A 27959-nucleotide genomic window follows, 5' to 3' on the forward strand; every position below is an offset into this window, starting at 1 on the left:
GTAAGTCCAAGACCCCGCCTGAACAATAGGGTGAAGATTGTCAAGTTCAAGTCAGAGGAAAATTTGAAGAATAAATCAATTATCAAGCTCCTCTCTAATGCCAAAAGCCAATGAGAAGGAACATTCTGTGTTTCAAGTTCAACTCAGAATAACGACTATCTCACCATTTGAGAAGTCATAAAGATTCAAGTCAAGATTCCAGAAAAGTAACATAGATAGGATCTTTCACTTGTATCTTCATTTTATTTTTTGTTATTCATTTCAATGTAAAAGTAGAATGTCGTGAACCGAAAACTTGACGAAACCTGACTCAATTTCTAACTCACTGCCACATCATTTTCTCTATTTGAAATACATGCGACCTGATTCCCTTAAAACCCGGGATGTAGGTGGTCCAAAACCAGGACTCGGTCACATCTTTTATTTTATTTTATTTTTTTCCTCACTTTTTGAATAATCGGAGGATAAAAAATCATCTCTTGTTTACTTCTTTGTATGAAAACTCTTCGAGATTTCACACCAAGAGGGGAAAAGTGTATACATGTGATTTTTGACCCTCCCCAAGTTTAATATATATATATATATATATTTTATTTTATTTGGCATTAAATATTTTTATTTTTGTCTAATATATATCTTAGCTTTTATTTTATTTTGATAAATTTTAGTTGAAAAGAATAAAAAATAATACTAATAAATAAAGTTACATGTTTTATATATTTTTATTTTATTTCTATTTATATGATACGAAAATTCAAAATATATATATATATATATATATATATGTTTCTTTTAATTTTAATAAATAGACTAGTAATTTTATTATTCTTAATTATATTTATTTTAGACTATTTATAAACTTTTATTATATTTTTAAATATTAAAATTAATTTATTATTATTTTTTTTTATTATTATTATTATTATTATTTATTAAAAAAAAGAGAAATTAAATAAATATCCTAATCTAACTACCCTACCCTATCTATATCCAACTTCTCTCAACCTCACTCCCCATCAGCATATAAATTCTCAACCCCCAGACAAAACACGAAGGAACACTATTAGAGACTGAGAAAAAAAAAAACACAGAGAGAAACTACATACATTGATCAGAAAGAAACAAATAGAAAAATCAGAGAGAAAATAGAGTAAAGATCAGAAAAGAAAATAAAAAAAAAGCAAGAGTGGAAAATCAAGTTTCAGATCTCCGTTGAGTTTTCGGTGAAGGCATCCTTGTTTCTACTTTAGCTATTCTATCATACAGGTTCTTGTTCGATCTAGTACTATTTATTTTTTAAGTTGTATTGAGAGGCAAATCATGAATAAAGTTGTTTAAATAATTTTGTATATTATTTATATGTATGGTTGATTAATAATGTGATTTTTTTTGTTACTTCAAGTTATACAATTAAGTTGTTGAAGTCTTATATATTTGTACGAAGATGTGGAAATTCTCAAACTAGAAATTGATAATGCATGCTATAATATTGTACATTTTTTTTAGGCTTACATATGTTTTGCTTATTAGATTTTTAAATTAATATTTACTAGTAAATTTAAATTAATCTGGTTGATCAAGTTTATACGTGCTCTCTTATTATTTCGTTGATTTAGTATTAAAAATAATCAATAATGGGCATACTTTGATACGGTTTGAACAAAAGCTTTAAAACGTGAATTAGTTTAGTAATTTAATAGTGTGAATTTAAGTGAAAGAGATAGGAATAAAAATAAATTAAAAAAAAAAGGTAAGAGATGAGTCATGGTTATGTATTTGGCCATTTGATGAGATACCAACAAGTGGTAGATATGATAAAATGAGATAAAGAAATAAATAATTTGAAATACTTATTATCTTTCAATTTTCAAGTTGAGATTTGTAACTTTGTTCCTTAAAAATTACTAGAAATTTAGTTTTAAAAGTCAGGCATACATTACAACCTACATTTTTGCTTTTAGATATTTTCCTGCGAAAAATACTTTGGTTACATTTAGTGAAATAGTTTTAAGAAATAAAAAAAAAAAACTTGCATGATTATATATATAAATATATTTTCATGTTGATTTAGTTGTGATAATTTTGTTAAATGTAACACGTGATCATATTTTATTTTATTTTTTCGTTGTTGTTGCTAATTTCGTTATGATAATTTAATTAACTTTATCATGTGATTATGTTATTTTGCTTTTAGTTAATTTTGTTTAGTCTCTTTCTATATATGTTAGACATGATTTATAAAATAAAAAGAAAAGAGATAAAATGGGAGTAAAAATAGAGAATACAAATAGATAAGATAAAATTGTCTTGAATTTATAAGATTAAGACGAGTAAATGCTTTTTACGCTAGATCAGCTTTAGGCGTGCTTAAAATGTTTGTCTCAATTAAGAATGCGGCGTATGCATCTTCCTCAAACGTTTAAAAATAATTCAAGGATGCAATAATGCACCTTGGCAAAGATTTTTGAAAAATAACTTTCACTAATTTAATATAAAAGATATAAACAGATAATATTGGTATAAGAAATTTGAGCGAATCCAGGCCTACAAACACAATTTATCTAGAATAGTTTAAGTTAGGTATAAGTTGATAAAAGCGACCGTGCTTGAACCATAGGACTCGAGGGGTGCCTCACACCTTTTCCTCGGTCGACAGAATTCCTTACCCGGTCTTCTATTTTCACAGACCAACAAAGAGTTATTTTCTTTTGATTAGGGATTCAATAAGGTGACTTGGAACACTATAACTCAATTTCAAGTGGCGACTCTGTAAAATAAAATAATCTGTATTCAAAACCGTCGCTTTAATTGGAAAAACCTTGTGACTTCGATCTCCTCGAGGCGAAAAAGGGGTGTGACATGCATGAGTTGAAAAGAGTTCAATCATAAAAGTTAGCAAGTATTGAAAATTGAAGCCCATAAACATGGGTTGAAAATTGATTTTGATTTTAGCAGCAGGATTTTTGAAAATTTATTTGAAACCATTTTCCAGATATAGCTAGACAAAGATTTTCATTATCATCAAATTGGTTGCAACTTTGATCTTACATATCCTCAATCTGAACAATCAGACCATTGAACCATAGGCTCTGATACCACTTGTTGGATTCTAAATTGGTGTGGGCGTCATGCGGAAGCTTAAAGTTTGTAAACTAAGATGGTGATAATTCAGATGACAAATAAAAATATAATAAAAACATATCTATCATTAATATGTTTGGTCAAATGACCTACATATTAAAAAACTAATTTTGAAAAACATAAAATCTACTAAGAGAAATCTCCTCCTAAACAAGACTATTTTATTGACTACATTGTGGATGCTAATGTGTTATGGTATGAGAAGGAGGGTATTCTACTTATAGATCTCCAAAATATTTCCTCTAAGAAAAGGTTTGCCAAATATGAAAGTGTCATACATTTTCCTTTTAGAAAAAGTAAAGGTAATTATGATATTACTTTTATTTTCTTTTCAAAAAAAGAAAAATTTTAATTTAATAAAAAAAATTAGGACAAAACCCCAACAATTATTTTATCTCAAAATGACTAATCCTATAACAAAAATAATTTATTTCAATATTAATTATTAATTTTAATATTACTTATTCTAGAATTAATAATCAACTATAGAATAAATTATTAACCGCTGTCCAAAAGGTCATTGCTTGACCATAAAAGGACTTTATTTCTTTTTGATTAATGGAAAGAATTGAACTTTAGGTATAATTAAATACATTTAGCACTATCCGACTCCACCCCTACCAACCCCCTCATTTATTTGGTGATCATATGACCATTTTATTTTCAGAAAATGAGAATAATAGTCTTTCAAAAACTTTTCTCCATGTATTTCATTTAATATTACTTATTTCTTTTGGTCAAACATTTAATATTACTATATTATCTTAAGAAGAAACAGGAAATATGTATAACATAGCCAAAATATCGCTAGGGTATTATGTGGTGGTTCAAAATGTTGTTTCATATTTATAAGAGATTGTCATTAATGGTTATAAAATGAAAATGTTCGAATTAAATAAATTTTTATATTTTATGTGTTAATTCATTTTTGAACATATTAAAAAGGAAAATTTTTTATACTGATTAAAACAGAAACATAATAAATTCAGGAATAGAAGGATCTAATTAAGAAGTTAATTGTAAATTAGTAAGCCTTCTACGTAAGCATCATATGATAAAAAAAAAACATGATTTACCACGTTTATTGTTTTATTTTAAAATTAATATTCCATCTAGGGATTTGTCAAAATCAAACCGATAAATCGATCGATAAAATGTTATTGCTTTATTAATATTGGATTATTGTGTTAAATAATTTTTAATGATTTTGCTAACTTTTTTATTGAGCTATCGGTTCAGTTTTGGATTTTAATCATTTAGTTAATGGTTAAACTGATAATAACCCAATAAGATTATATTAAAATTATATTTTTATTCACACTTATAGAACAGTGGCTTTAAATTCTATATACATACCTTATTGTCTTTTATAATTGTTGTCATAGTTCTTTTATTTTGTGTAGACTTTATATATAAAGATAGTGTAGAACAAATGAAAATAAGAGAAAGTAAAGAAATATTAGGGGAGTGTTTTCTATCAGTTAAATTGATAACCGAACTAAAAAAGATAAAAAATCGATCAACCGAAAATCGATAACAAATATCTTATTGATTTGGTTATCGGTTTAGCGTGTTTACAAATAAAAAATGAATAAATCGAACCGATAGTGCACAAAATCAAACCGAACCGATCGATGCACACCCCTAGTTTCATCTGTCTCATTTTATGTGGCACCCCTTTCTTTTTAATCTGTTTAAAGAAGAATGCCATCTTACTATTATTAGAAACAATTTAACTTTAAAATTTTTATTTTACCTTCAATGAAATAATTAATAACTACATAAATATTTAAAAATTGATTTAAAATATAAATTTAAAAAAAAATAATTAAATACTATATCAAATTAAATGATGACAATTAGGGTAGTATTCAATAAACTATACAATTTTATTGCTAACTATTTTTGACTACTAAATATCAGTAACTTTTTCTAAAGCTATATTTAGACCTTCAAAAGGGAGAACTTACTTTGAAAGTTCTCGATATATGTTTGTTATTCAAAGTACACAAAAGTGGATGGCTGCTATTATATTATAAATAATTTAAAAAAAGACACATTTGATCTTTTTTCGTACATTTGATCTTTTTTCGTTAGTGTGAAAATACTGAACTTTCCCTTTTCTCTAGAGAAAGCTATATCTAGAAAAAGCTTTCTATCCTTCCTTTTACCAAAATAATGGATATGAAGAATTTTCCAATATTGCTACTCCAAGTTAAATATATAATAATTCGTATATATTATGTATCTTCAACTTAAAAAACAAGAAGCTCTCTTCTTGAGTTGTGCATAGAAGAAACTGTTGTGCCAGCTGAAGAAGAAAACAAGATACAAGTTTTGTTTCTCAGGTGACAATTAATTAAATTCTTCCATTGTGTGTGTGTGTTTGTCCTTTCTTTTCTTGTTTTTTTTTGCCTCTTCTTATTTATGGGATTCTATTTACTAACCATTTTCAAAGATTATTTTACTTTATGTTTCTTGGACTCTAAAAATGGTCAATTGCGGGTCGATTTCTTTAAAAGTAGTATATTTTTGAAGAATTAGATACTGGTATGGCATGAAAATGAATAATCCATGCAACTTAGAGTTTACTGTTAAAAAATTTACGTTAGAAATTATCGATAGACAAATTCTGCAGCTAAGTAGGAAATTAGACGCTAATTCAGTTTAGCAATTGGTTAGCTACAGATTATGAGAAAAAGATTTCAGCCACGAGCTATTTAGCAGCGAATCGTAGTTAATTTTAACTTTTTGCAGTGGTTGGACAGCAAAATTACTCCAGAATTGGTGAAATCTTGGTCAATTAGTAAACATATAGCTTCATGAAGATGGTATAATAAACTTATTACAAACATACTCCTCTTGATATCCTTTTTTATTATATGGATATCTTTTCTTCCATCTTTCCTGCAACTAATTAGGGTTAGTGTCTTGAGCTAAATATAGTTGGTTAGATCATAAATTTCTTGTTTTACATTGAATTTCAACTTAGCGCAACTTCTTTCCTTTATCTAGATTTGAAATTGGCAATATAAGCAATATCAACTGAATGAAGTAATAAAGGAGGATATTGTTGAGTCTATCTAACAGAGGTTTTCAGCCAAATATATCTATACTCTATTCTATCAGGATCACGTAAGGTTGTTTAGAGAGAGATAGAGAGTGTGTAAATTAATGAGTAGCGGAATGAAAAATTTTTATAAGGAGATTTAAAAAAAGACTAGCATTTCACATTTAAGATTTATAACCCATTTGACGAGCTAATTTTTCTTCTAAGGTACTTTTTTTAAAAGTGCTTATTTTAATAAATTGAGATGTTTGATTAAGTTTTGAGGAGAAAATAAGTGTAAGTAGCAAAAGTTGTTTTTCATAAGCTAAAAAAAAAACTTCTCCCAAAAAAACTTTTTAAAAGAATATTTTTATGAAAAATATACTTAAAAACATTTTTTAAAAGTTTGATCAAATACTAACAAATATTTTAAAGAGAAATGTCAAGTTAATATGTGTCAAATAAAATAAAACGGAGTGAGTATGTATATTTGAGAACATTCTCTTTTGAATAAACAAGTCATTTTAGTCATTGTCACAGACAAATTATTTATGACTAGCCTAATTAACAAGTTAATTATGACTATTTGGCAGTTGACAGGGTTGAATATATATATGGAGTGTATGAAAAGGAGGAAAGTGACAATATCCTTACTACTAGTTACCATTCTGATTGCCTTGAACATCACTAGTCTTGATGGAGGACTAATTCGACCAGGTGAGAAGTCAGTATCTCAAAAAACTTACTCAACTTAAATAGCGTATAATATATATATATGATCTATGTATTATATGTAAATCATGTATAACTTAGCCATACGACTGAAAAAACATAACCATCAGCCTTTTATTAGATCAATGAATACATGTGTCATTCTTTGTATTTCACATAAACTTTTATAGCTAAATATGATTAATTATTGAATATGTACTTTTTCCTCAATCTATATAATTTGGTAAACTAATGTGGTGCATTAAATTAAAACTGAGCTTAAATGTTTTAAAAAAATATCCAAGTGAAAACCATTTGATTTTTCTGTCCTCTCTTTTTCTCTTTCTTCTTCTTTGTGGTCATTTTAGGTCGATATGTTGTTGTCTCATGCACCTAGCAAAATAAGTAGATAACTGGGCCTAGTGTCTATCTTGGTTGCTACCATAAAAAAGTTCTATAAAGTTAGGTTTTTCATTATTTTTTAACTTCTAATACTCCCTCCTTTCCACATATATTGTATTGTTGATGGTAAATTTTAATTTTATTAGTTTATTAAATTTAAATAAAAAAACTATATTTCCATCGATATGTGTGTGCGCTCAATTTTCTTCAATGTAAACATATCTTAAAATGATTAAAGTTCCATTACAAAATAGCCAAGTCGATTCTTAGTAAAATATCAAACATGTGACCCTTGGAATAGTTGAAGTAGTTTGGACGCAAGATATACAACAACCTTTTAATCACGAATTATATTATATTAACTATTCCAAACATTAACCTATTTTGTCCATTAATGAACAATATTACAATCATTTATCATCATAAAATATGGAAACACACGAATTCACGAATTTTTATTTTCTTATTTACTTCTCCTTTTTGTCTGCAAAATAACTTCTTTGTTTTGCAGAAAGAAAATTGGTTGAAATAGGAAAAGAGTCAGGATCCACGCCGCAATCGGATGACACTGTGCGAATTGATCCTTTGAAGAATTTTAAGAAATATAGAGGAGGATATGACATTACAGATAAACACTATTGGGGTGTAAGTTAGCATTTCTCGTCTTCTCAATGAATTTTTACTCAATCAAGATAATTTAATCTGTTATAGCATGTATAGTATAGAATGAATTATGACGTATGAGTGCTCGTTCTTCACGAACAATATTGGAGAGTAAGGATTTTATCTTGACAATGTTCAAGACCTGAAATGTTCAGATTAGCTGAAAAATCATATTTTATTTTATTTTTACATAATAATACATAGATAGAAAGAGCAAAGTCTTTTATGTATATCGGTACTATGCCATCCACTAGGTAACAATTAGGGTACTAGATGTTTCTTGCGCTATTTCAAATACACATGATAGTATCATGGAATAGAACAGAACCTCTATTTTGCCATCACGTTCATCTACAATAGCATCATTATAAGTGTTATACTAAAAAATTGTGTTATTTTAGAAGGAATACAATCCGTTCAATAAATTGAAGGTTTGGTGACACACTTGCACCAGTCACCACTATTATCAATTTCATTTCTAACCCCAAGTGAAAAACAGAGTGCTTGGTACCAAAAAGCTTTCTGTTACCAAAGACACAGACCATGGCCCATACATCGGGAATGTACCCAAGAGAATATGCGGTTTTCCAAGTAGTAGGGTTCATTTGTCAGATCATGCTTAAGTAAATGGTCATATATCTTGTAATCCTATTTGTATTCGTCATCTTCCACCCACCACCCCAATAAGCGGTGCCATCAACAATGGTTGATTTTCCATTACTTCTGTAAGTCTCCAATAACAACACGACAATTGATATATTTTGTAGAGAGTTACAGGGGCCATGGGGAAGCTGTGGTCCTACCGGTGATGCATGAAAATCTAGACGATATCATGCATCTTTTCTTTCCCCATCACATAAATAATACTAGCTGATTTGTAATTTCATTTTCCATTGCTCTAACCGACTAACCCTAGTTTTTTTCTCACTTGACATCAATTTGGACTTATGCCTGGTCAAATATTATTTCTTGTAGTGAAAGAAAGCACTGCTGAACAGGACATACCCCTACTTTTAGTGCTGGTTTTGAACCTTCTGTCTCTGCAAGATGCTCATCTAATTTCTTTTTTTTTGCTTTTTCTTATTTTTGTCTGTTCGTATATACACTCTCTCTATACATAAAAGTCTAGATAAATTACAAACAGAAGCAAATTTAAATACTTAGATTAAGTAATAAATTTGAATTTAGTAGCAATGGCAGCTTACAATCGCTTAAAAAGAAAAATAAAGTCATATTCTAGAAGTATTATCTACTTATTCTTGAATTATTACTTCAGATATAGTATCGGTACAATAAAGTCTAATAGGAAAATAATTTTGCTAGGATTTTGGTCATCCAATTTAAGTATTATTCCTTAATTTTGATTTTTATGTCAATAACTTTAGATAAGTTTCAAAACGTTAGATAAAAAATCTAGAAAGTTGTTGAATCATATAATTAGAAAAGTTAATTTCAAGAACTAAATTTTAATCTTTCGTGCAGTCCACTATCTTTACAGGTATATATGGTTATGCCATTGCTGTGGTATGGCTCTTGTGTGGCTTAGGATATGGACTATTTCTTCTTGCTTCAACATTTTGCTGCAAAAGAAACCACAGAAAGCTCAAAAAGAGATCAACTTGTCATTATAAACATGATGGCTGCTATCTCTGGCTTATTATCTCAGCCATTTTCTTGACAATTTTGGCAATGTAAGTAACTTCACAAACCTGTTTGCATCAACAACAATAACATATCAGTGATATTTGATAAGTGGGTTTGGGAGGGTGATGTGTACATGAAGTTACTCGAGATTCTTTTCGATAGACCCTTGGCTCATACAAACTTGTTTCTGTTAAAAGGTTTTAAATTGTGTAGGAGTACATAATTGCACGCATAGTCACTGAATTATATCAATTATTAGAGTAAAAGTTATATAATTTTACAAATTTATTCCATTCACCCAAATTTATATGATACATTTTTCTTTTTAATTACTCCCTAATTTATATGATACTCGAATCTTTTAGTCAATACCAAAAAGAGTTACATATTTCTATATTTAGTAATGATTTAACTTTAAACTTTTCATTTTATTCTTAATGAGATCATTTAAACATACACACACATATATATATAACCACAAATGATTTTTTAAGAAAATTTTTCATTCAACTTTGTGTGCTGTTGGGATCGATTAGCAGTTCACACACGCTAAATCTGTGGAGAGGATGAAGAAAACTAGAGAAAGAGTTCTTTAGGAGAGAGAGAGAATTAATTTCATGATAACACCCGTAGGTAACTTCTACGGCGGACAGGTTATTTATATTAATGACTTGAACCGTAAACATTAATATATAACAGTACGTCACATATAAATGAAAGAGGAAATATAATATTTTGTCAAATTAAAATAACTGCACTTTATCCACTAAAAGGGTAAAATCACGACAAAACATATGCACATCCCATCAAGGGCAGAGCTAGAAGTCCTGATACAGGATTGGCTAGACTCAACAATTTACTCGCGGACTGTTTGTGATAAGAAATTCATCAATTATGTACAAATATCAACAATCGATATAATTGAAATTCTGGGTTCGGCTCGATATTCCATTAAGATGACTTACTGACTTTTCTACTTTATATATTTATTGTAGAACTGCAACAGGGCTGGTCCTAGGGGGTAATGCAAAGTTTCATTCAAGAACAAATAAAGTAGTAGATATAATAATTGATACAGCAGATGGGGCATCGGAGACAATTTACACAACAACTGAAGCCATGAGAGAAATGAACAGTGGATTAGAAGGAACTGATATTGGTCAAGAAGCTTCTAATTTCTTGATTCCTACTTCTACAAGTCTTAATAGTCAAGCTGATGACATACATAGAGAAGCAAGAAAAAATAGACGATTAATTGACAAACTCCTTAAGATAGTGTAAGACTCTCTCACTCTTCTTATAATTGCACTTCAACAATAGTATTATCGCAGAGATGGGATTTTTTATCCTCTTTAGTCTGTTATATTACTTAAACTCACATTGACGTGACATGTCTCTTAAGAAATAATGTTTGAAACTCTAAATTTGAGTATTACTATTTTAGTTAATTATTTAATATTAAAAGTAGTATGAGAAAAGGTAATAAAATTTTCTTAATTTACTAAAATGGATAAGCAAATGAAACATTTAGATACGTGAATCAGATAAAATGAAACAGAGTGAGCAATTTTTAGTTTTTACACTATTTTAATGTCGAAACATCTTTTAATGCCTAGTTTTAACCTTTTCAATGTTATTTTATATTTTAGTGTGTTTTCTTCTGAAAATTAAAAAATATAAAAATAAAGTGACATTATATTAGGTTCATTTTCAAAAAAAAAAAAAAATAATCTACAAAAAATATGGCTTTATTTTCATTGAACATAGTGTTATTATACCTGTCGCTATTCCACCGCTATCTTTACACTATATTGTTTTAAGCTTTAGTGCCTAATAAATAATGCATGCAATTTTCATAACAAGTCTAATCTATTCTCTCTGTTTGAGTTACTTTTGAGTAACACATTTTTCTTTTTATTTCGATTGAAAAAATGTGACACACTTCTAACTTTTAAAAAAGTTTTTATATTTTTAGTTGCTTTGAAAACACCGACGTGAATACGTGTGTCTAATCACAGGTACATAGTGACTACTGTGGTTATTTCTCTGAACTTGGTTGCACTAATTGCCCTATCAGGTAAACACTATCTATTTTATTTTTATTTTTTTGCTTAGACCAATTCATATTGGTTTACTAGAAAGTTGAGTTAGAATGAATGTTTACAATTCCATTTAGTAATTAGAATTATCAAATTTCTAGATTAAATACACTGTCTAATTGTACTGTAATATTTTTAACTGCAGCATTTGGGATACTCAAATTTAGAAGAACCCTTAAATTGTAAGTATGTTATGTCACAATTAATCGGAGAATAACAAAATGCTTAATTATATTTATTTAAGATGTCATATAGTCCAATAAATTTTCAAATAATAAATTGGTCAAGCTTCTAATACAATATTCTTTTGATTTAATGCAGGCTCATTGCATTATGCTGGATTTTTACAACCCTGTGTTGGTTTCTTTTTGGAATTTTTTACTTCTTAGACAAGTATGATAACTATTCTCAAATCTCAACTAATTCTTAATTAGCTGGTTCATTTCATTTCAAAACTTGATAATATACTTTGCACCTATGTTGTTCGGACAATCAAAAAATATAACTGCACGTGTTGGATTCTCAAAAACGCACTAATTTTGAATCTGACACGCATCTGATGATATTCTTGAAGAGTCCGAGAAACATAGCTTTGGATTCTAATAATATACCATGTAAAAGTGATAATATATGATTTTGCAGCTTTGCTGGAGATACATGCACTGCACTAGAAAGTTTCCAATCAGATCCTTATAACAGCAGCTTGAGTTCAATTCTTCCCTGTGATGAATTGCTTTCAACAGAATCAGTCCTTCATGATGTCAGTCAAGGGGTATATCAAATAGTCAATGAGGTAAACTAAATTCATACTATTATTTCTAGTATTTTTTATGGGAAGCTGGTTCCTTGTTTTCAGGCGGAACCTTAAAGTTTAAGCGTCAGTATGTGTGTTTGAACCTCCCGGGCATTAACGATTCTAAATCCTGGGTCCGCCACTGATTTTAATATGATTTTTTCATCACATCATGATGACCAAAATCAACATATCGAAAACATTTAATTTATCTAAAAAGGCTAATGTACCTCATAGAAATGACACCAAACAAAATATATGAAATTTGGCGAACTTATTGCTCCCTTCCCTGCTACCGTAGGGATCTATATTGCTCAAATCCTTCAAAAATATCACAAGATGCGTGTCGCATTCTTAAAACATAGTACATTTTTAAGGGATTCGATACGGATGCAACAACATATTGGAGAGTCCAATTAACATAGCTATGGATAGAGTGACATAATTCAAAGGGGTTCAATCGAATCCCTTTCATCAAGAAAATATACTTCGCAAATAGGGTAAAATATAAAAGAGCGACCCGGTGCACTAAAGCTACTGCTATTCGCGGTTATGTACTCTATTATTGTTTTTTGACTCAAGTAAGATTTGAAACTGCAGGTGAATGAGAGGTTATCAACAGAATATGGAAATGTTGCACAAATCTGTAATCCTTTCTCAGGTCCACCAGAATATAACTATGAGCCAGGGAACTGTTCATCTACTTCAATTCGCGTTGGAGACATCCCTCGGGTAAGTTCAAGGCCTATTATTCTACAAGTTTGCACGTAACCAGGAGTTAATTTCACGTATGGTTATTATTATACATAGTGAGTAAAGTTCAATTACCTTAATGTGACGAACAATAATTTTAACCCCATAATCAGCATGCATCATGAGTTAGTTTTTCATTACATTTTATCTGAATCCTCCTTTTGTTTGATGAAGATATTCAAGATGTTGACTTGCACTGATCCAAACTGCAAAGGAGGAGTCATGATTTCCCCTAGAGATTTCAACACAGTGGAGGCATACACAACTGCAGTCCAGAAAATCCTCGATGTGTACCCTGGAATGGAGAATCTAACTCAATGTGACACGGTATTTAATGCATTCAACGATATCATTGACAAACATTGCAAACCATTGGAGAAAAGCGCGCATTTGGTATGGGGAGGACTTGTTTTCCTCTCAGTAGTAATGGTAGTGTTAGTCCTCGTGTGGTCTTTCGAAGCACACCACGAAGAGAATCATAACAACTTAAATAGTTCTGTCAAGCCTCATTCTGCAGAAGCAGATAGGCTGGAATTAGGTGCAGGGAAAGAAGCCAACACTGGCTCAAATTCTGTTTGTCATGTAAACATATCTGATTAGGTACTGCATAGATAGGAAAGTTCATAGGCATTTTGAAAGAATTATGAGATATCAAATGGTGACCAATAGAACTCTGGAGAAGAAGCAAGATTCAACGCTCCTCCAGACAATGGAGCCATCATGGTCGTGAGGTTAGAGAGCACCCAACACAAAGCGGCCTTTCATCTTTTATTTTGTCGTGGCACAACCCTGCATCTTCATTTCAGGGGACCAATACATGCCCTTTTCCCTCTTTGTGGAGGAAAATGTAGTAGAATTATAGGACCGTATATTTTTTTTAGTTCTGTTTATTGTTTTCCTAAAAATATACTGTATAGAAAATTCTTGTTTCAGAAAGTTAAAGAAGCCAGCTACGGGGACAAACCCCTCAGTGGCATGTATGGAATTCACAAAACAAGAAAAAGTATTCATTTTTATACCATCTTTTCCATAACTGTATGCCTGAGAAATTTCACAAAAGTACGTATGGTAAACTATACACATAACTACAACAACAACAGCATACCTTGTATATTCCCAAAAGTGGGGTTTGGAGAGGGTAAAGTGTACGCAAAAGTGGGGTCTGGAGAGGGTAAAGTGTACGCAGTCCATACCACTGCCTCAGAGTTGTGATAGAAAACTATACACATAACTAGTACAGGTAACATTTTCCTCTCCGCAATTCAATCAAGGAAAATTAGGGGTGTGCAAAAAACAAATCGATTGATAAACCGAACCGATAAAAATGGTATTGATTTATTGTTATTGGGTTATTGGGTTAACGATTTGTTAATGGTTTTATAAAAAAAATTTATCGGATTACTGGTTCAGTTCGGTTTTTTCTTATTGGGAATACACTGGGTTTTTTGTTGTTGTTGTATTGGTTCGGTTCGATTTTTTCTTATTGGGTAAATCGTTAACCCAATAAGAATATATATATATATATATATATATATATATATATATATATAACTCTTTATATATTTCTCTTAATTTCTCTTTACCATTAAGTGTGGTAGTATTAGTTCTCGCTATTGACTATTGTGTACCAAAATTTGTGTATCCTTTTTTGTTATCTTTCTTCCCTTTGTTGCATAGTGGTTGTAATTAGCGAGGGTAGACTAGGGGCATGTCATAGGTCAGGGTCGGGGTCAGGAATTGTTAGGTTTGGATCGGGGTTTGGGTCGGGTCTAGGATCGAGTTTGGGGTCAGGGGCTAGGGGTAGTAAGGTTAGGCGGGATAAGAGAGCTTCTAGGTTGCGAGTTGGGTCTTGGAACATTGGTAATTTGCAGGGTAAGTCTATAGAGCTGGTGAAGATTCTTAGAAAGAAGAGGGTTAGTGTAGCGTGTGTCCAGGAAACTAAATGGGTAGGCACTAAAGCGAGAGATGTGGATGGATATAAGTTATGGTACTCGGGTAGCGTGAGACATAGAAATGGGGTAGGTATCTTAGTAGATGAAGATCTTAGGGAGCAGGTGGTAGAGGTAAAGAGAGTTAGTGATAGACTGATGTCTATTAAGTTAGTCATGGGAGGGTCTACGGTGAATGTTATTAGTGCCTATGCCCCGCAAGTAGGTTTGGACAAAGAGGAGAAGAAGGAATTCTAGGAGGTTTTAGATAAGGTGGTGAGGAACATCCCAAGCACTGAGAAGCTTTTCGTGGGAGGGAATTTCAATGGGCATATTGGGTCTTTGTCGAGAGGGTATGATGATGTACATGGTGGTTTGGGTTTTGGTGAGCGGAATGAAGGAGGAATTTCTCTGATGGATTTTTCTAGGGATTTTGGGTTGTGGATAGCAAATTCGAGCTTTTCAAAGGAGGATCACCTTATTACGTTTCGTAGTTCAGTGGCCAAGACTTAGATAGACTTTTTGCTTCTTTGAAAAGGGGACAGAGCGCTATGTAAAGACTGTAAAGTCATACCTAGCGAGAATCTCTCAACTCAACATAGGTTGTTGGTGATGGACTTGGTTATCAATAAGGGTAAAAAGAAGAGAAGTAGGGAGGCGCGACCCAGGATTAAGTGGGGGAGCCTGACTTTGGCTAGTGCTTTGGAGATGGAAGAGAAGTTGAAGAGTAGGGGGGCTTGGAAGAGTAGAGGAGGGTGGATAATATGTGGGAGATGACTTCTAGTTGCATTTGGGAGACCGCTAGAGAGGTGTTGGGTGTCTCGAAAGGTCGATCTGGCAAACATCGAGGAAACTGGTGGTGGAACCAAGAGGTCAAGAGAAAGGTGGAGTCTAGGAAGGTGGCTTATGCTAAGTTAGTTGGGAGCAAGGATGATGAGGAAAGACAGAAGAATAAGGATGAGTATAAGGTTGCTAGAAGAGAGGCTAAGTTAGTGATTACGATGGCTAAGACAGTAGCTTTTGAGAGTTTATATGTGGCTTTAGAGGAGAAAGGCGAAGATAAAAAGTTGTATAGGATGGCCAAGGCCAAGGAGCAGAGGGCTCATGACCTTGACCAAGTGAAGTGCATCAAAGGAGAGGATGGTATAGTGTTGGTTGAGGATGCCCTCATTAGGGAGAGGTGACAGTCCTATTTTCATAAATTTTTGAACGACGAGGGAGAGGACTTGGAGATATCTGAGGAGGGTCGCGATTATAGTTATTGTAGGTGTATCGAGGTTGAGGAGGTCAAGGGAGCTATTTGCAGGATGCGGCGGGGTAGGGTGACGGGGTCAGGCGAGATTTCAGTTGACTTTTGGAAGAGCACTAGCGGGGCAGGTCTGGAGTGGTTGACAAGGCTGTTTAACATTATTTTTAGAGCTGCTAAGATGCCTAAAACATGGAGGTGGAGGACGATGATTCCCGTGTATAAGAACAAGGGAGACATTCAGAGTTGTAACAATTATAGAGGTATTAAGTTCTTGAGTCATACTATAAAGGTTTGGGAAAGGGTAGTAGAGTTGAGGACGATCTCTGAGAATCAGTTCGGTTTCATGCCTGGTCGCTCGACCACTGAGGCTATTCACCTTGTGAGGAGATTAGTGGAGCAGTTTCGAGAGAGGAAGAAGGACTTGTACATGGTGTTTATTGATCTAGAGAAGGCATATGACAGAGTTTCCAGGGAGATTCTGTGGAGGTGCTTGGAGGCTAGAGGGGTACCCGTGGCGTACATTAAGTCGATTCAGGATATGTATGATGGTGCGAAGACTCGTGTGAGGACGGTAGGTGGAGTCAGATCACTTCACAGTTTTGATAGGGTTGCACTAGGGATCGACTCTTAGCCCGTTTCTATTTTTCTTGGTGATGGATGTTTTGACGCGACATATTCAAGAGGAGGTGCCTTGGTGTATGCTATTTGTAGATGATGTGGTTCTGATCGACGAGACTCGAGGTGGAGTTAATGATAAGTTGGAGGTTTGGAGACAGACGCTTGAATCTAAAGGTTTTCGGTTAAGTAGAATAAAGACGGAGTACTTGGAGTGTAAATTCAGTAATATGTCACAAGAAGATGGAGTGCTTGTGAAGCTAGACTCTCAAGCCATCCAGAAGAGGGAGAGTTTCAAGTATCTGGGGTCTATAATTCAGGGTAATGGTGAGATTGATGAGGATGTCGCGCATCGTATTGGGACAGGGTGGTTGAAGTGGAGGCTCGCTTCGAGAGTCCTTTGTGATAAGAAGGTGCCCCCAAAGCTTAAAGGTAAGTTCTATAGAGTGGTAGTCCGGACGGCTATGCTGTATGGAGCGGAGTGTTGGCCAGTTAAGAACTCCCATATCCAAAAGGTGAAGGTGGCGGAGATGCGAATGTTGCGATGGATGTATGGACATACCAGGAAAGATAGGGTGAGGAATGAGATTATTCGGGAGAAGGTGGGAGTTGCCTCGGTGGAGGATAAGTTGCGAGAAGTAAGGCTACGTTGGTTCAGGCATATGATGAAGAGGGCCCTGATGCTCCAGTGCGGAGGTGTGAGACTCTGGCTATGGATGGTTTTAGGCGGGCTAGAGGTAGACCGAAGAAATATTAGAGGGAAGTGATTAAGCATGATATGGAGCAATTACAGCTTACAGAGAACATGACCCTTGATAGAAAGGTGTGGAGGACGCAGATTAGGGTAGAGAGTTAGGGGGTGGGAGCGCGGCAGTAGTAATAAGGGAGTGCTCCTTTGGGTCTGGAGTTTCTGGTTCGTAGTATTGGGGCTGTTGTTTTTGGGGTTAGTGGTGTTGGCTTTTTTGCATCCCGTACTAGTTTATTATGCACTTATCTTTGGTGTTTGTTATACTGTTAGTTTGTTTTGTGTACCATACTAGTTTGTATCCGCTTACTTTTTGTATTTGTTATACTGTTATTGGTTCTAAGCTGGAGTCTATCGAAAATAACCTCTCTACTTCTCTTGAGGTAGTGGTATGATCTGCGAACATTCTACCCTCCAGACCCCACTAGGTGGGAATACACTGGGTATGTTGTTGTTGTGTAATTTCTCTTTAATTTCTACCAATTATACAAACTTTTAATTTCTCCTAACATTTAGTTCAAACTTGAAGATTCTTGTAAATTAAAACACATTATGTAGGATTTTTTTGTTGCAACTAAGATTCGTTTTTTTTTTCATGTTATTTACTACTATTTTTATTTTATGAGTATTTTCTTAACGGTTAAACCGAAAACCAAACCGTTAAAGGACTAAAAACCAATAAACCGAAAACCGATAAAAAATATCTTATTGGTTTGATTATTAGTTTAGCATATTTAAAAATCAAAAATCAATAAACCGAACCATTAATATGTAAAATCGAACCGAACCGACCGATGCACACCCCTGAGGAAAATCTGAGGTCAGAGCAATGTTACAGTCAGAAAATATCATTTTGAAAATCACAGACGACCAAATGAAAGGTATAACAATCTTGTTAAACTTGAGGGAACACCCCCAGAGCAACCGATCAGAGCTGCTACATTTTTTGGGTAGGTAGTGGTGGTAATTTGGGTTGGGAGGGAAGAGAGGGGTTAACATTCTGATAACAACTGAATTACAAAGTATGCGAGAGTACAATTTGCACCACCAACGAAAAATATAAAAATTTCATTTTCCCTATTTGCAGATCGTCTGTTGATATCAGACATCACGAAGATACATAATCAAGAAACAGTATCCAGCCATGCTGAAGAAACAATCTGCCAATGGTGCTATGGTTGGTTCTCTTCATCCTACAAGATACGGCAGAAGGAGCTATAAGATCATTGAGTACAGCAATCTAACAGAACTCAGCAAGGTTAAAGCAGTTATCTAAGTACAAGAGCCGAAAAGGACGATCCCAAATCAAGAGCAAATAATAATCAGATCTGATGCCCTCATCCAAAACAAATCAATACTTCATATTGTATATGTTAACAAAATAGAACCTTGGGTCTAACTTGACGCCCAAGCTAACAAATGAAGTGAGGATTGCCTACGACTTGAGATAACAGCCCATCCTCACGCAATGTGAAACATTCAAACAATTTATAACATTCTTCTTTTTCTTTTCAGTTCTAAAAAGGTGATATGGTGCTTTCAGCAACAAAATCAATCAAGCAATCAGACAACCAAGCCTCAGTCCCCATTTAGTACCATCAGGCACAAACCCAAAGAATGGAGCATTGAAAGTAACCAGAAAACAATGGAACAAACTGTTCCAAGTGTGATGCCTTGAAAACAAAAGAGCCACATACGCCAAAAGAAAGAAGCTATGCTAATAGCATCAGTGTGTGATATCTTTTTCGACATTGTCCCTCATCTGCCCATGGGTATAAATGAGTTAGCCAAACAGTAACAACCAGAAATAGAATTGCCACGTCAACTAGAACAGCTAAAGTATTTCAAGTACGGGAAACACTTGCTGAAACAAAGGCAGATTGAATAGTTGAAATCGGTGAAATTGGTGGGCGGAATAAAAGAGGAAAGGACCGAGTGCAGTGCCATAGAGCTGCTTTGATTTTCTTTTCACGCCATACTTTGCCCCTTACTCTAATCCTTGGCAAGTAAAAAACACATGAGTTTTACAAATGCCTATATTCATTACTTTTTATGAAAACAAGTAAAAGAAAAGGGAAGGCGGGGACGAGTGAATTCTTCTGGTCCATTTGGCAAAATACTGTTCATCTATTTAGTGACTCAACACACATTTTTTTAACAGGAAAAAGCAAACAACAATAGTCGCTCAACACACTTCACCTGCTTAATGGAGGAAATATAGTCCCCCTGCAACAACACTTCTTAACAAATTTGCTTTCCCCATGTAACAACTATCTGCCACTAAAGCATGGATGGAAGCAATATATTCAATAGAGAACAGTTACAGAGCTAGCATGCTAGAGAAAGAAAGACGCAGAAACCTCAAACTATTTTGTCGGAGAAGATCTAATTCAAACTTAGCTGGGCAACAAGGGTTGGACAAGAAATCCATACACGCTAAGGGCAGAATGGTAATGGTGGTCATGTTGATGGACCACGTGGGCATATACATGAGGACAGACTGATTTCAAATTTCAATAGGAGAAATGGTCAGTTTCTACAGATATTCATCATAATTTAGAGAAATCAGAAACAGGGGTTGGAGCAGAACAGTTCACAGGACAAGCCAAGACTCGTCATCAAAAGAGCTTTGATGTCCCGTCACCATTAACAGATGGAATAAGTGGAACATTTATGAGTATGCCAAATAAATCCCATGGGCCAGAAAGCTGTACAGTTTGTGATATTCCTAGAAGTTATGCTTTATCAAATTCATTCATGTGCGAAAGTACGGCCCAGGATCGAGAAAGGCTGGATGGATCATGAATTTGCCCGAACTTGGAGTAGCTGTTGTTGCATCAAAAGACAAAGTCTCTCCATTAATGGAGACAATCAATGGAGGCTAAAGCCATGAATGAAGAGAGAACGGAGAATCAGCCAAGTATAGAGGAAGAAAGAGACCACACAATCAAGTACCTCCTCCTCAGGGTCTAGAAACTTAAAGTAGCTGCTGCCGCTTCAAAAGATAGAATCTATATCCATAAATGACAACAGTCAATGGAGGTAGAAGCCAAGAATAGAAAAGAGAGAGAATGCAGAATCAAGACCTCTTCTTCCCCTTATTCCCAGTGTCTAGATAGGCTGAATTGATCGCAGTTCTAGCTGAATTTGAAGTAGCTGATGTTGCTTGATCCATGAACTAAAACAGTCAATGGAGGTCGGAGCTTTGGATAGAGGAAGAGAGAGAATGCAAAATCAGCCAAGGATAGGAAACTAGGAAAGAGAGAATGCTGAATCAGCCAAGGATATAGGAAAGAGAGAATGTGAAATCAAGTACCTCCTCCTCCCCGGGTCTAGAAAGGCTGGACCCTGGATCTGGCCAAACTTGAAATGAGTTTTCAAAATTCTGAAAAGGAGGCTCGAGATTTAACCATGAGAAAACAGCAAACGATAAAAAAGACTCTAGTGGCAGGAACATATGCAGGGAGCAAAAAACAGAAGGGTTGGAGAGTTCAAAGAATAAAAATTCAGGATTTCTTATGGGAAAGCTCCCGAAGAAGCAAGGAAAATAATGGTTTGAATTGCCAGACTAGTACTATTATTCTTCACTCACAAACAAGTAGTTTGAAGCTGTAAAATGAAAGAAAAAACATCAGATGGAATATAAGAAGTTTGACTGACATGGAGAATGCACAGTGCTGAAAGTTTTCAGTAAGTTATGGAACACTGATATTATGTCTGCAAGAGACCTAACTGAATGATAGGTTGCTGAATTAGCTAAGGAATCTGCAAAACATGCCATGGATTGGTTAGAGTTAAGCTCAAGTAACAAAGGTTAGTAATATTATGGGACATCGGCACGTTAAGCAGCCTGCTAACGTGCACCCTGAGTCTGATGGCCAAAAAGCAGCGAGGGGAAATAAGGCCAGCAGCACCGCCAGTGCAAGCTTACAAGGAAGGAAGATAACACCAGACTCTGGAATCCCTCATACACTGGTCCCACTGAAGCTAGGAAGATGGATTCCCGGGATGGTGAAGCCAGATACAGTGATACCCTTGACAGGAGAGGAAGGACCAGTGACGGACCAAGTAGGGGATGAACCAGAGGGCTCGAATGCATGAGGAAGCTGACATTCTCGGTGGGAGCTACTCCACCGGCTGATGAAACTCATGCTACTCCACCAACTACGGGGGAGGTTGTCAGAGGTAATCGGCAAGTTAAAAATGGTATGAATCTCACTTATTACCCTCCTGTGCTCAAAGATGGTCGGAAAGTAGTGAGGATAAACCCTATTGAAGTGGAATCGGTGTGTGAAAAATGGGAGGATGCCCTAATTGGTCATGTAATGGGAGGAATGTCGAGCTTCAAAGATGTGTTGAAATTAAATAGCGTTTGGAAATTTGTAGAAGCTCCAAAGGTTTATCTACACGATGAAGGGTAGTTCATCTTATTGTTTAACAGTGCGTCGGATAAGAGCATGGTTATGCAAAATGGGCCTTCTACATACAATAATCGACCATTAATATTGAGGAACTGGACTAGGTATTTCCAGTTTCAGCCAGAGAAGTTACGAATTATACCCTTATGGGTGTTCTTCCATGGGTTGCCAGTGTACTACTGGGCTGAAGTAAATCTAGGCAGAATCTCAAGCTCCATTGGAAACCAATCTGTGCTGATAGAATGACGGCGGAGGTGGAGAAAATCTCCTATGCCAGCGTATTGGTAGAGGTGGATATCATCCAGGAGCTGCCAGAGGAACTCTATCTTGAAAAGGTAGATGGCTTAATTCTCGTGCAGGAAATTGAATATGAATTGAAACCACAAGTGTGCAAGGCTTGCCATCAAATGGTGCATGATCAGGATGAATGCAAGAAAGGTAAGGAGAAACCACAACAGGCACCAAGTCCCCAGAAGCAAAAGGGAAACATAAATATAAGAAGGCCATGGAGGCCAAAATGGTTGCTTAAGGAGGCTCAAGCAAAGGCAAGCACTAGTGCACCTACACCTGACATGGGGAAGATGGAGAAACAACTAGCAAATATACAGGTGGAGAACAACAATCACTTTCCTGTTCTGAGTGCCAGCCAGAACAAAAGGAGGAGGAAATCACTGAACCAACTGGTCCACATAAGAATGCAAATAAGTAGATGACCGAGGTAGGGGAATGGTTGTCTCACCAAACAAGGCTAAAACACCTGACTTAGCTGATCCCACATGATATTTAGCTCCTGGAACTTAAGGGGGCTTAACAGGTCCTTCAAGCAGAAGGAGCTAAACGCCTTCTTGCTTATGTATAAGGTGGACTTAATTGGCTGTTTAGAGGCAAAGATTCAGGCTCACAATGTTGATAAGGTAAGGAGCGGATTTGGTCATGAATGGACTATCTATGTTGATTATCCTACTACTCTCAGTGGAAGGATATGGTTGTTTTGGAAAGACGATAAGGTGGAGGCCACTACACTAACTTAGCTGGTACATTGTAGAGTTAGGGATAGAGACTCATCTTTTGCTTGTTTGATAACACTCGTCTATGATTTCAACACTGCTACTAGTAGAATGGGTCTTTGGGATCAGTTGAGAACACTTGCTAATAACTGTCTTGAGCTTTGGCTCCTCTTAGGTGATTTCAGTGCCATACTATCACATGGAGACAGAGCCAGAGGGGACCCAGTAACACCTCATGAGACAGTTGATTTCCAGAATTGTGTGGACGATATTGGTGTCAGGAAAGTCCTTAGAAGAGGTAGGCAACTTAGTTGGTGTAACAAGGGGGATAGGATGCCAGGATTTATTCTCACATTGACTAGCCATTTGGCAATTCTGATGGTTTTAGGATTACAACTACACTGCGGCATACTTTTTGGAACCTGGATGCTCCGACCATTCCCCTATACAAATGAACTCAACTACCACCCATACTAATCTAAGGAAGCCTTTTAGGCTCCTAAATGTGGTAATGCAACAAAGAAGTTTAAGATCTGGTGCAGACTGTGTGGAGAGAACATATACCTGGTTTTGCAATCTAAAGCACATGGAAGAAGCTCCAATTAATAGCAAAACAGGCAAGGCAATTACAAAAAGAATTCTCTACATTGGAAAAGAGGTTGATTCAACTAAGGAAGAGACTACAAGAGGTGCGGGAAGCTATATACTTAGACTTGTTTAATTAAATAATGATTAATGAGGAAAAGGAAGTATTGCAGGCCATTGATCAAATATGGAGATAGGAACTCTTAAGTATTTCTTTGCTTACTCGAAGGCCAGACAAGTAAAACGAACGAAAGATAACCTTAAGGCCTCAACTACTGAAGCAAAATTCAAGTGGAAGCAATTACAAGAAACCTTGCTTCAGAATCATACCCATGCTTTTTTTCAGAAACAAATTAGCAACTATTCCCTAATATAATGCACTCCTCTTTCTTTTTATAACCGTGTTGTTTGGGCAGCTTGTGCTCACCTCTACTAATTCCACGAGATAGCTGCCACCTTCCACCAGCAACAACAACAACAGATACCAGATGGAAGGAAATCACCCTTTTCGTCTATGTTGAATTTGAACCTGAGACCTCATTGACCATTAGGCACACCTTTGGGTTCCCTAATATAATGCACTCTTGTTTCTATTCCCTCCGTTTCAACTTGTTTGTCCTATTTTGACTTGAAACGGAGATTAAGAAAGTAAAAACACTTTTTAATCTCATAGTCTTAAATTAAAGATATATCAAATGTACCAAAATATCATTTAGTCTTGAGGTTTCAAAGAGTTGCTAAAAAATAGAAAACAAAATCTCTATCTCACCTCTCAATTAGTGGTATGGACTGCATATACTTATCCCAATTTATGGAAATATACTTGGTATGTTGTTGAACTAAAAAGGAAAGTAAAACAAAAAAATAAACATGAAGAGTGTACATATTAAGCAGAAATTACCTGCTGAGTATTGGGAGTATCATGAAGCGCTGATTCAAGATTGGAAACCCTAGTCTCCAAGACGCCAAATTTCTCCTTCATCTATACTCCCAAAAATAAAAATGATTAAAAGAGCAAATCAACATACTTCTTTTTCCCCAAGAAACAATACTCTCCCCCGTCTCAATTTACGTAGCAACTTTCGAATTTCAATATTCAAATAAGTGTTTCTTTGAAACTTAAAATTTTAATGTCCGAATTTACGGTCAAAATTTGAATTATGATACATAAATTGAGACAGATGGAGTAATAGCAAAGATGCTTTTGGTGAGAGAAATTACTTGGGAAGAAAGAGAAAGTCGATCAGCCCATAGATCTTTAAATATGAAGTGTGTAATTGTAGCTGAAGCTGAAGCGAAACCAAATGTGAACCATACCAACCTTGTTCGCATCATCATCGTCTTCTTCTTCGATTCTCTACAATTGCGAGCTACCGGAGGTTCTTAAGCTTTTTGAATTAAGTGAGGTATTAATTAAAATACATGGTCATAAAATTTTTGGTGCTTTCTATCTTGTTAAGTTCGAATAACATATTTCAGAATTTTTCAGAATTAATAAGTAATGTTGGCATAAGTTATCTCATTGGTTGATGCAGTTAAGTAAGGTATTAATTAAAATACAGAAAACGATCAAAAGTCTCTTAACCTTTATCCAAAATCTAAAATCTTAACTACACACCTATACTTTGTAGGGTGCTATGATTCCTTGATTATTTTAAAGTAGGATATTTACATCCCAAAAAATTGACGTCCAAATATTGTTTCAGATAGTGAGTTACACTCGCTCTCACGTCAAGCCACATAATTCCACCTAATATTACTTTTTTTAATATAAAAAATTAATTACTTTTATTTATTATGTTTTTTCCTTTGTATTCTTTTTTAATTCCTTTTCAATTTCACTATTTTTTTTCATTTATTTCATGTTCTTCCACAATAATGATTCTCCATTCTTTTGTTCTTTTTTTTTCCTTTCTCTTCATTTGATTTTCTTCAATCTCAAATCTTTGTTAAATCTCAAACCTTTGTTAAATAGTAAATTCAAAGTCGACTATTAAATTCAAAGTTTAGAAAAAAAAATTCTTCAAGAACGAAAATTTGCACGGCTTCATAAATTTGCTTTAGGAACAAAATTTTTCATTTCTGTTTTCGTTATGTGAGTTCAATTGTAAACTTGTTGTTCAATTGGAACTCAAGAAATAGTAGTTTTTTCAAGATAGGTGATATTGAGGAAGCACGCAAATTGTTCGACGAAATGTCCACAAAAAGAATGTAGGAACTATATGATTTCTGGGTATGTAAGAAATGAGATGTTAGATTATGCTCAACAAATGTTTGATACAATACCGGGCAGAAATGTTGTTTTTCAATCTTGTTCCTTTTTCTTTCCTTTTTTTTTTTTTTAATTTCTCAACTATGAAAATTGATGTTAATTTATGATTGTGAAAAAATTTGGTGTTGATTTTGATTATGGTGCTGATTTGATTGTTTCAATTTCAAGAAAGGGAAAAGACATCGTTTCCACCCCAAACTATACTCGAAAAGTCGAAGCCACACCTAAACTATACTAGTGACCTATTACACACCTAAACTATATAAAAGTGAAACTATTTACACCCTGTCAGGCTACTACCACTTGCATGTGGTGTAGTGTTTTACACGCGCTGCCACGTCAGCACCACGTCAGTAAAAAGTATCACTTTTTCATAGTTAAGGTGTGTAATAGGTCACTTATATAGTTTAGGTGTGGATTTGACTTTTCGTCTATAGTTTGGGGTTGAAATGATGACTTTTCCCTTAATGTTTTTAGCCGTTTACTTTTGTTATTTAATAGGCTGGACGCGCCTAAAATAAGTGTAACACGCGCACCTTAGAATGGGGGTTGCGGGGAGGTAATAATATCACTTTTTTATAGTTAAGGTGTGTAATAGGTCACTAGTATAGTTTAAGTGTGGCTTAGACTTTTCGGGTATAGTTTAGGGTGGAAACGATATCTTTTCCCTTTCAAGAAATGTGAATTTGAATGATGATTTATGGTTTGAGATTGAAAATTCCATCAATGTAAAGTTAAAAATTTCAAGATTCCACAAAATGTGTATAGAGCATTGTTGGAAGTTTTTCATTTCATGAGAATGATAATTCTTGGTATGGTAATTCAGTTAATGAGTATACAAGTTTGAATAATCTTAGTGTTCTGAGGAATGGAGCTTTTAAGGAGGTGATTGTTAGTTTGGATGAAATGGTAGTTGGTGTAAGTTTGGTCGTTTACTGTGATTTATATCGAAGGAGATGATAAATTAGTTTTGGATTGGATGTCATTGTTGAGTTCTTGAAGATGTCATTGTTGAGTTCAAAAGAAGAAGAAGAAGAAGAAAGAAAGAAAATGAATAAAGAAGAATAATAATAAAAAATGAATAAAGAAATATTAAAAATAAATTTTTAATAAAAAAATCGTACTCACTCTCTTTAAAGAGAGTGAAACGCACTCTCTTGACATGTCAACGTTCAGGGGGTGATAATTCCACTTTAAAATAGTTTTGGGGGTCATAGGGCCCCCGCAAAGTATAATTGTGTAGTTGAGATTTGAGGAAAAGGTTGGAGGGGGGGGGGGGGGGGGGGGGGCATTTGACCATTTTCTCATTAAAATACATAGTCATAGAATTTTTGGTGCTTTCTTTGTTGTTAAGTTTCGAATAACTTATTTCATAATTAATAAATAATATTAGAATAAGTTATCTCATTCTTTAGGCGATATAAATAACCTCAACATAATTTATCTTGAAATAAAGTCATAAAATGACAAAATTATCATCTAAACTCTTTAATTATCACTTTATATATATATATATATATATATTCTCCATTTTCATTTTCGTTATCAAGCAATTGCAATTTAAATTTTTTTGGATTACTCGTGTTATTATTATTATTCAAATAAGAATCTTTTTTATCATAAATTTCACAATTAATAGTATTAATATTTTTATAGCCTGTCTCTGTAAGGTGAGTGTGAAATTTATCCTTTATTTTGTCTTTTCCATTGATTCGAATATCTTTCGTTTCATCGATTTTGTCCAGATTCGACCCTTCTTCTGAAAAAAAAAGGGAAGGATAAGGATCTTCTTCAGTGGATCCCTCTTGTTCCTGTTTAGTCCCCTTTATTTCGGAAGTAGTTTCTACATCTCTTTCTTCCTCACTTTCCCCTCTTTCTTCTGTTT

At 34.2% G+C, this 27959-nt stretch overlaps 2 protein-coding genes across 2 annotated transcripts; one reads left to right on the forward strand and one right to left on the reverse strand.

Annotated features, from left to right (window-relative positions):
• Nucleotides 1-5228: 5228 nt before the first annotated feature.
• On the forward strand, nt 5229-14293 carry LOC107847929. The gene is made up of 11 exons (XM_016692537.2): nt 5229-5489; nt 6784-6907; nt 7815-7948; nt 9449-9657; nt 10606-10887; nt 11629-11687; nt 11855-11891; nt 12031-12102; nt 12352-12502; nt 13103-13234; nt 13430-14293. Exons 2-11 carry the CDS (start codon nt 6805-6807, stop codon nt 13853-13855), a joined length of 1605 nt encoding a protein of 534 aa, XP_016548023.1. The 5' UTR covers nt 5229-5489; nt 6784-6804; the 3' UTR covers nt 13856-14293.
• A 4374-nt stretch (nt 14294-18667) lies between these two features.
• Nucleotides 18668-25308, reverse strand: LOC107847919. Its single transcript, XM_016692527.2, has 3 exons — nt 25024-25308; nt 24704-24784; nt 18668-18985 (listed from the first exon to the last, which is right to left on the reverse strand). Exons 1-3 carry the CDS (start codon nt 25138-25140, stop codon nt 18965-18967), a joined length of 219 nt encoding a protein of 72 aa, XP_016548013.1. The 5' UTR covers nt 25141-25308; the 3' UTR covers nt 18668-18964.
• Nucleotides 25309-27959: the final 2651 nt, after the last annotated feature.

This window comes from Capsicum annuum, chromosome 1 (assembly GCF_002878395.1).
Source record: "Capsicum annuum cultivar UCD-10X-F1 chromosome 1, UCD10Xv1.1, whole genome shotgun sequence".
Classification (NCBI taxonomy): Eukaryota; Viridiplantae; Streptophyta; class Magnoliopsida; order Solanales; family Solanaceae; genus Capsicum; species Capsicum annuum.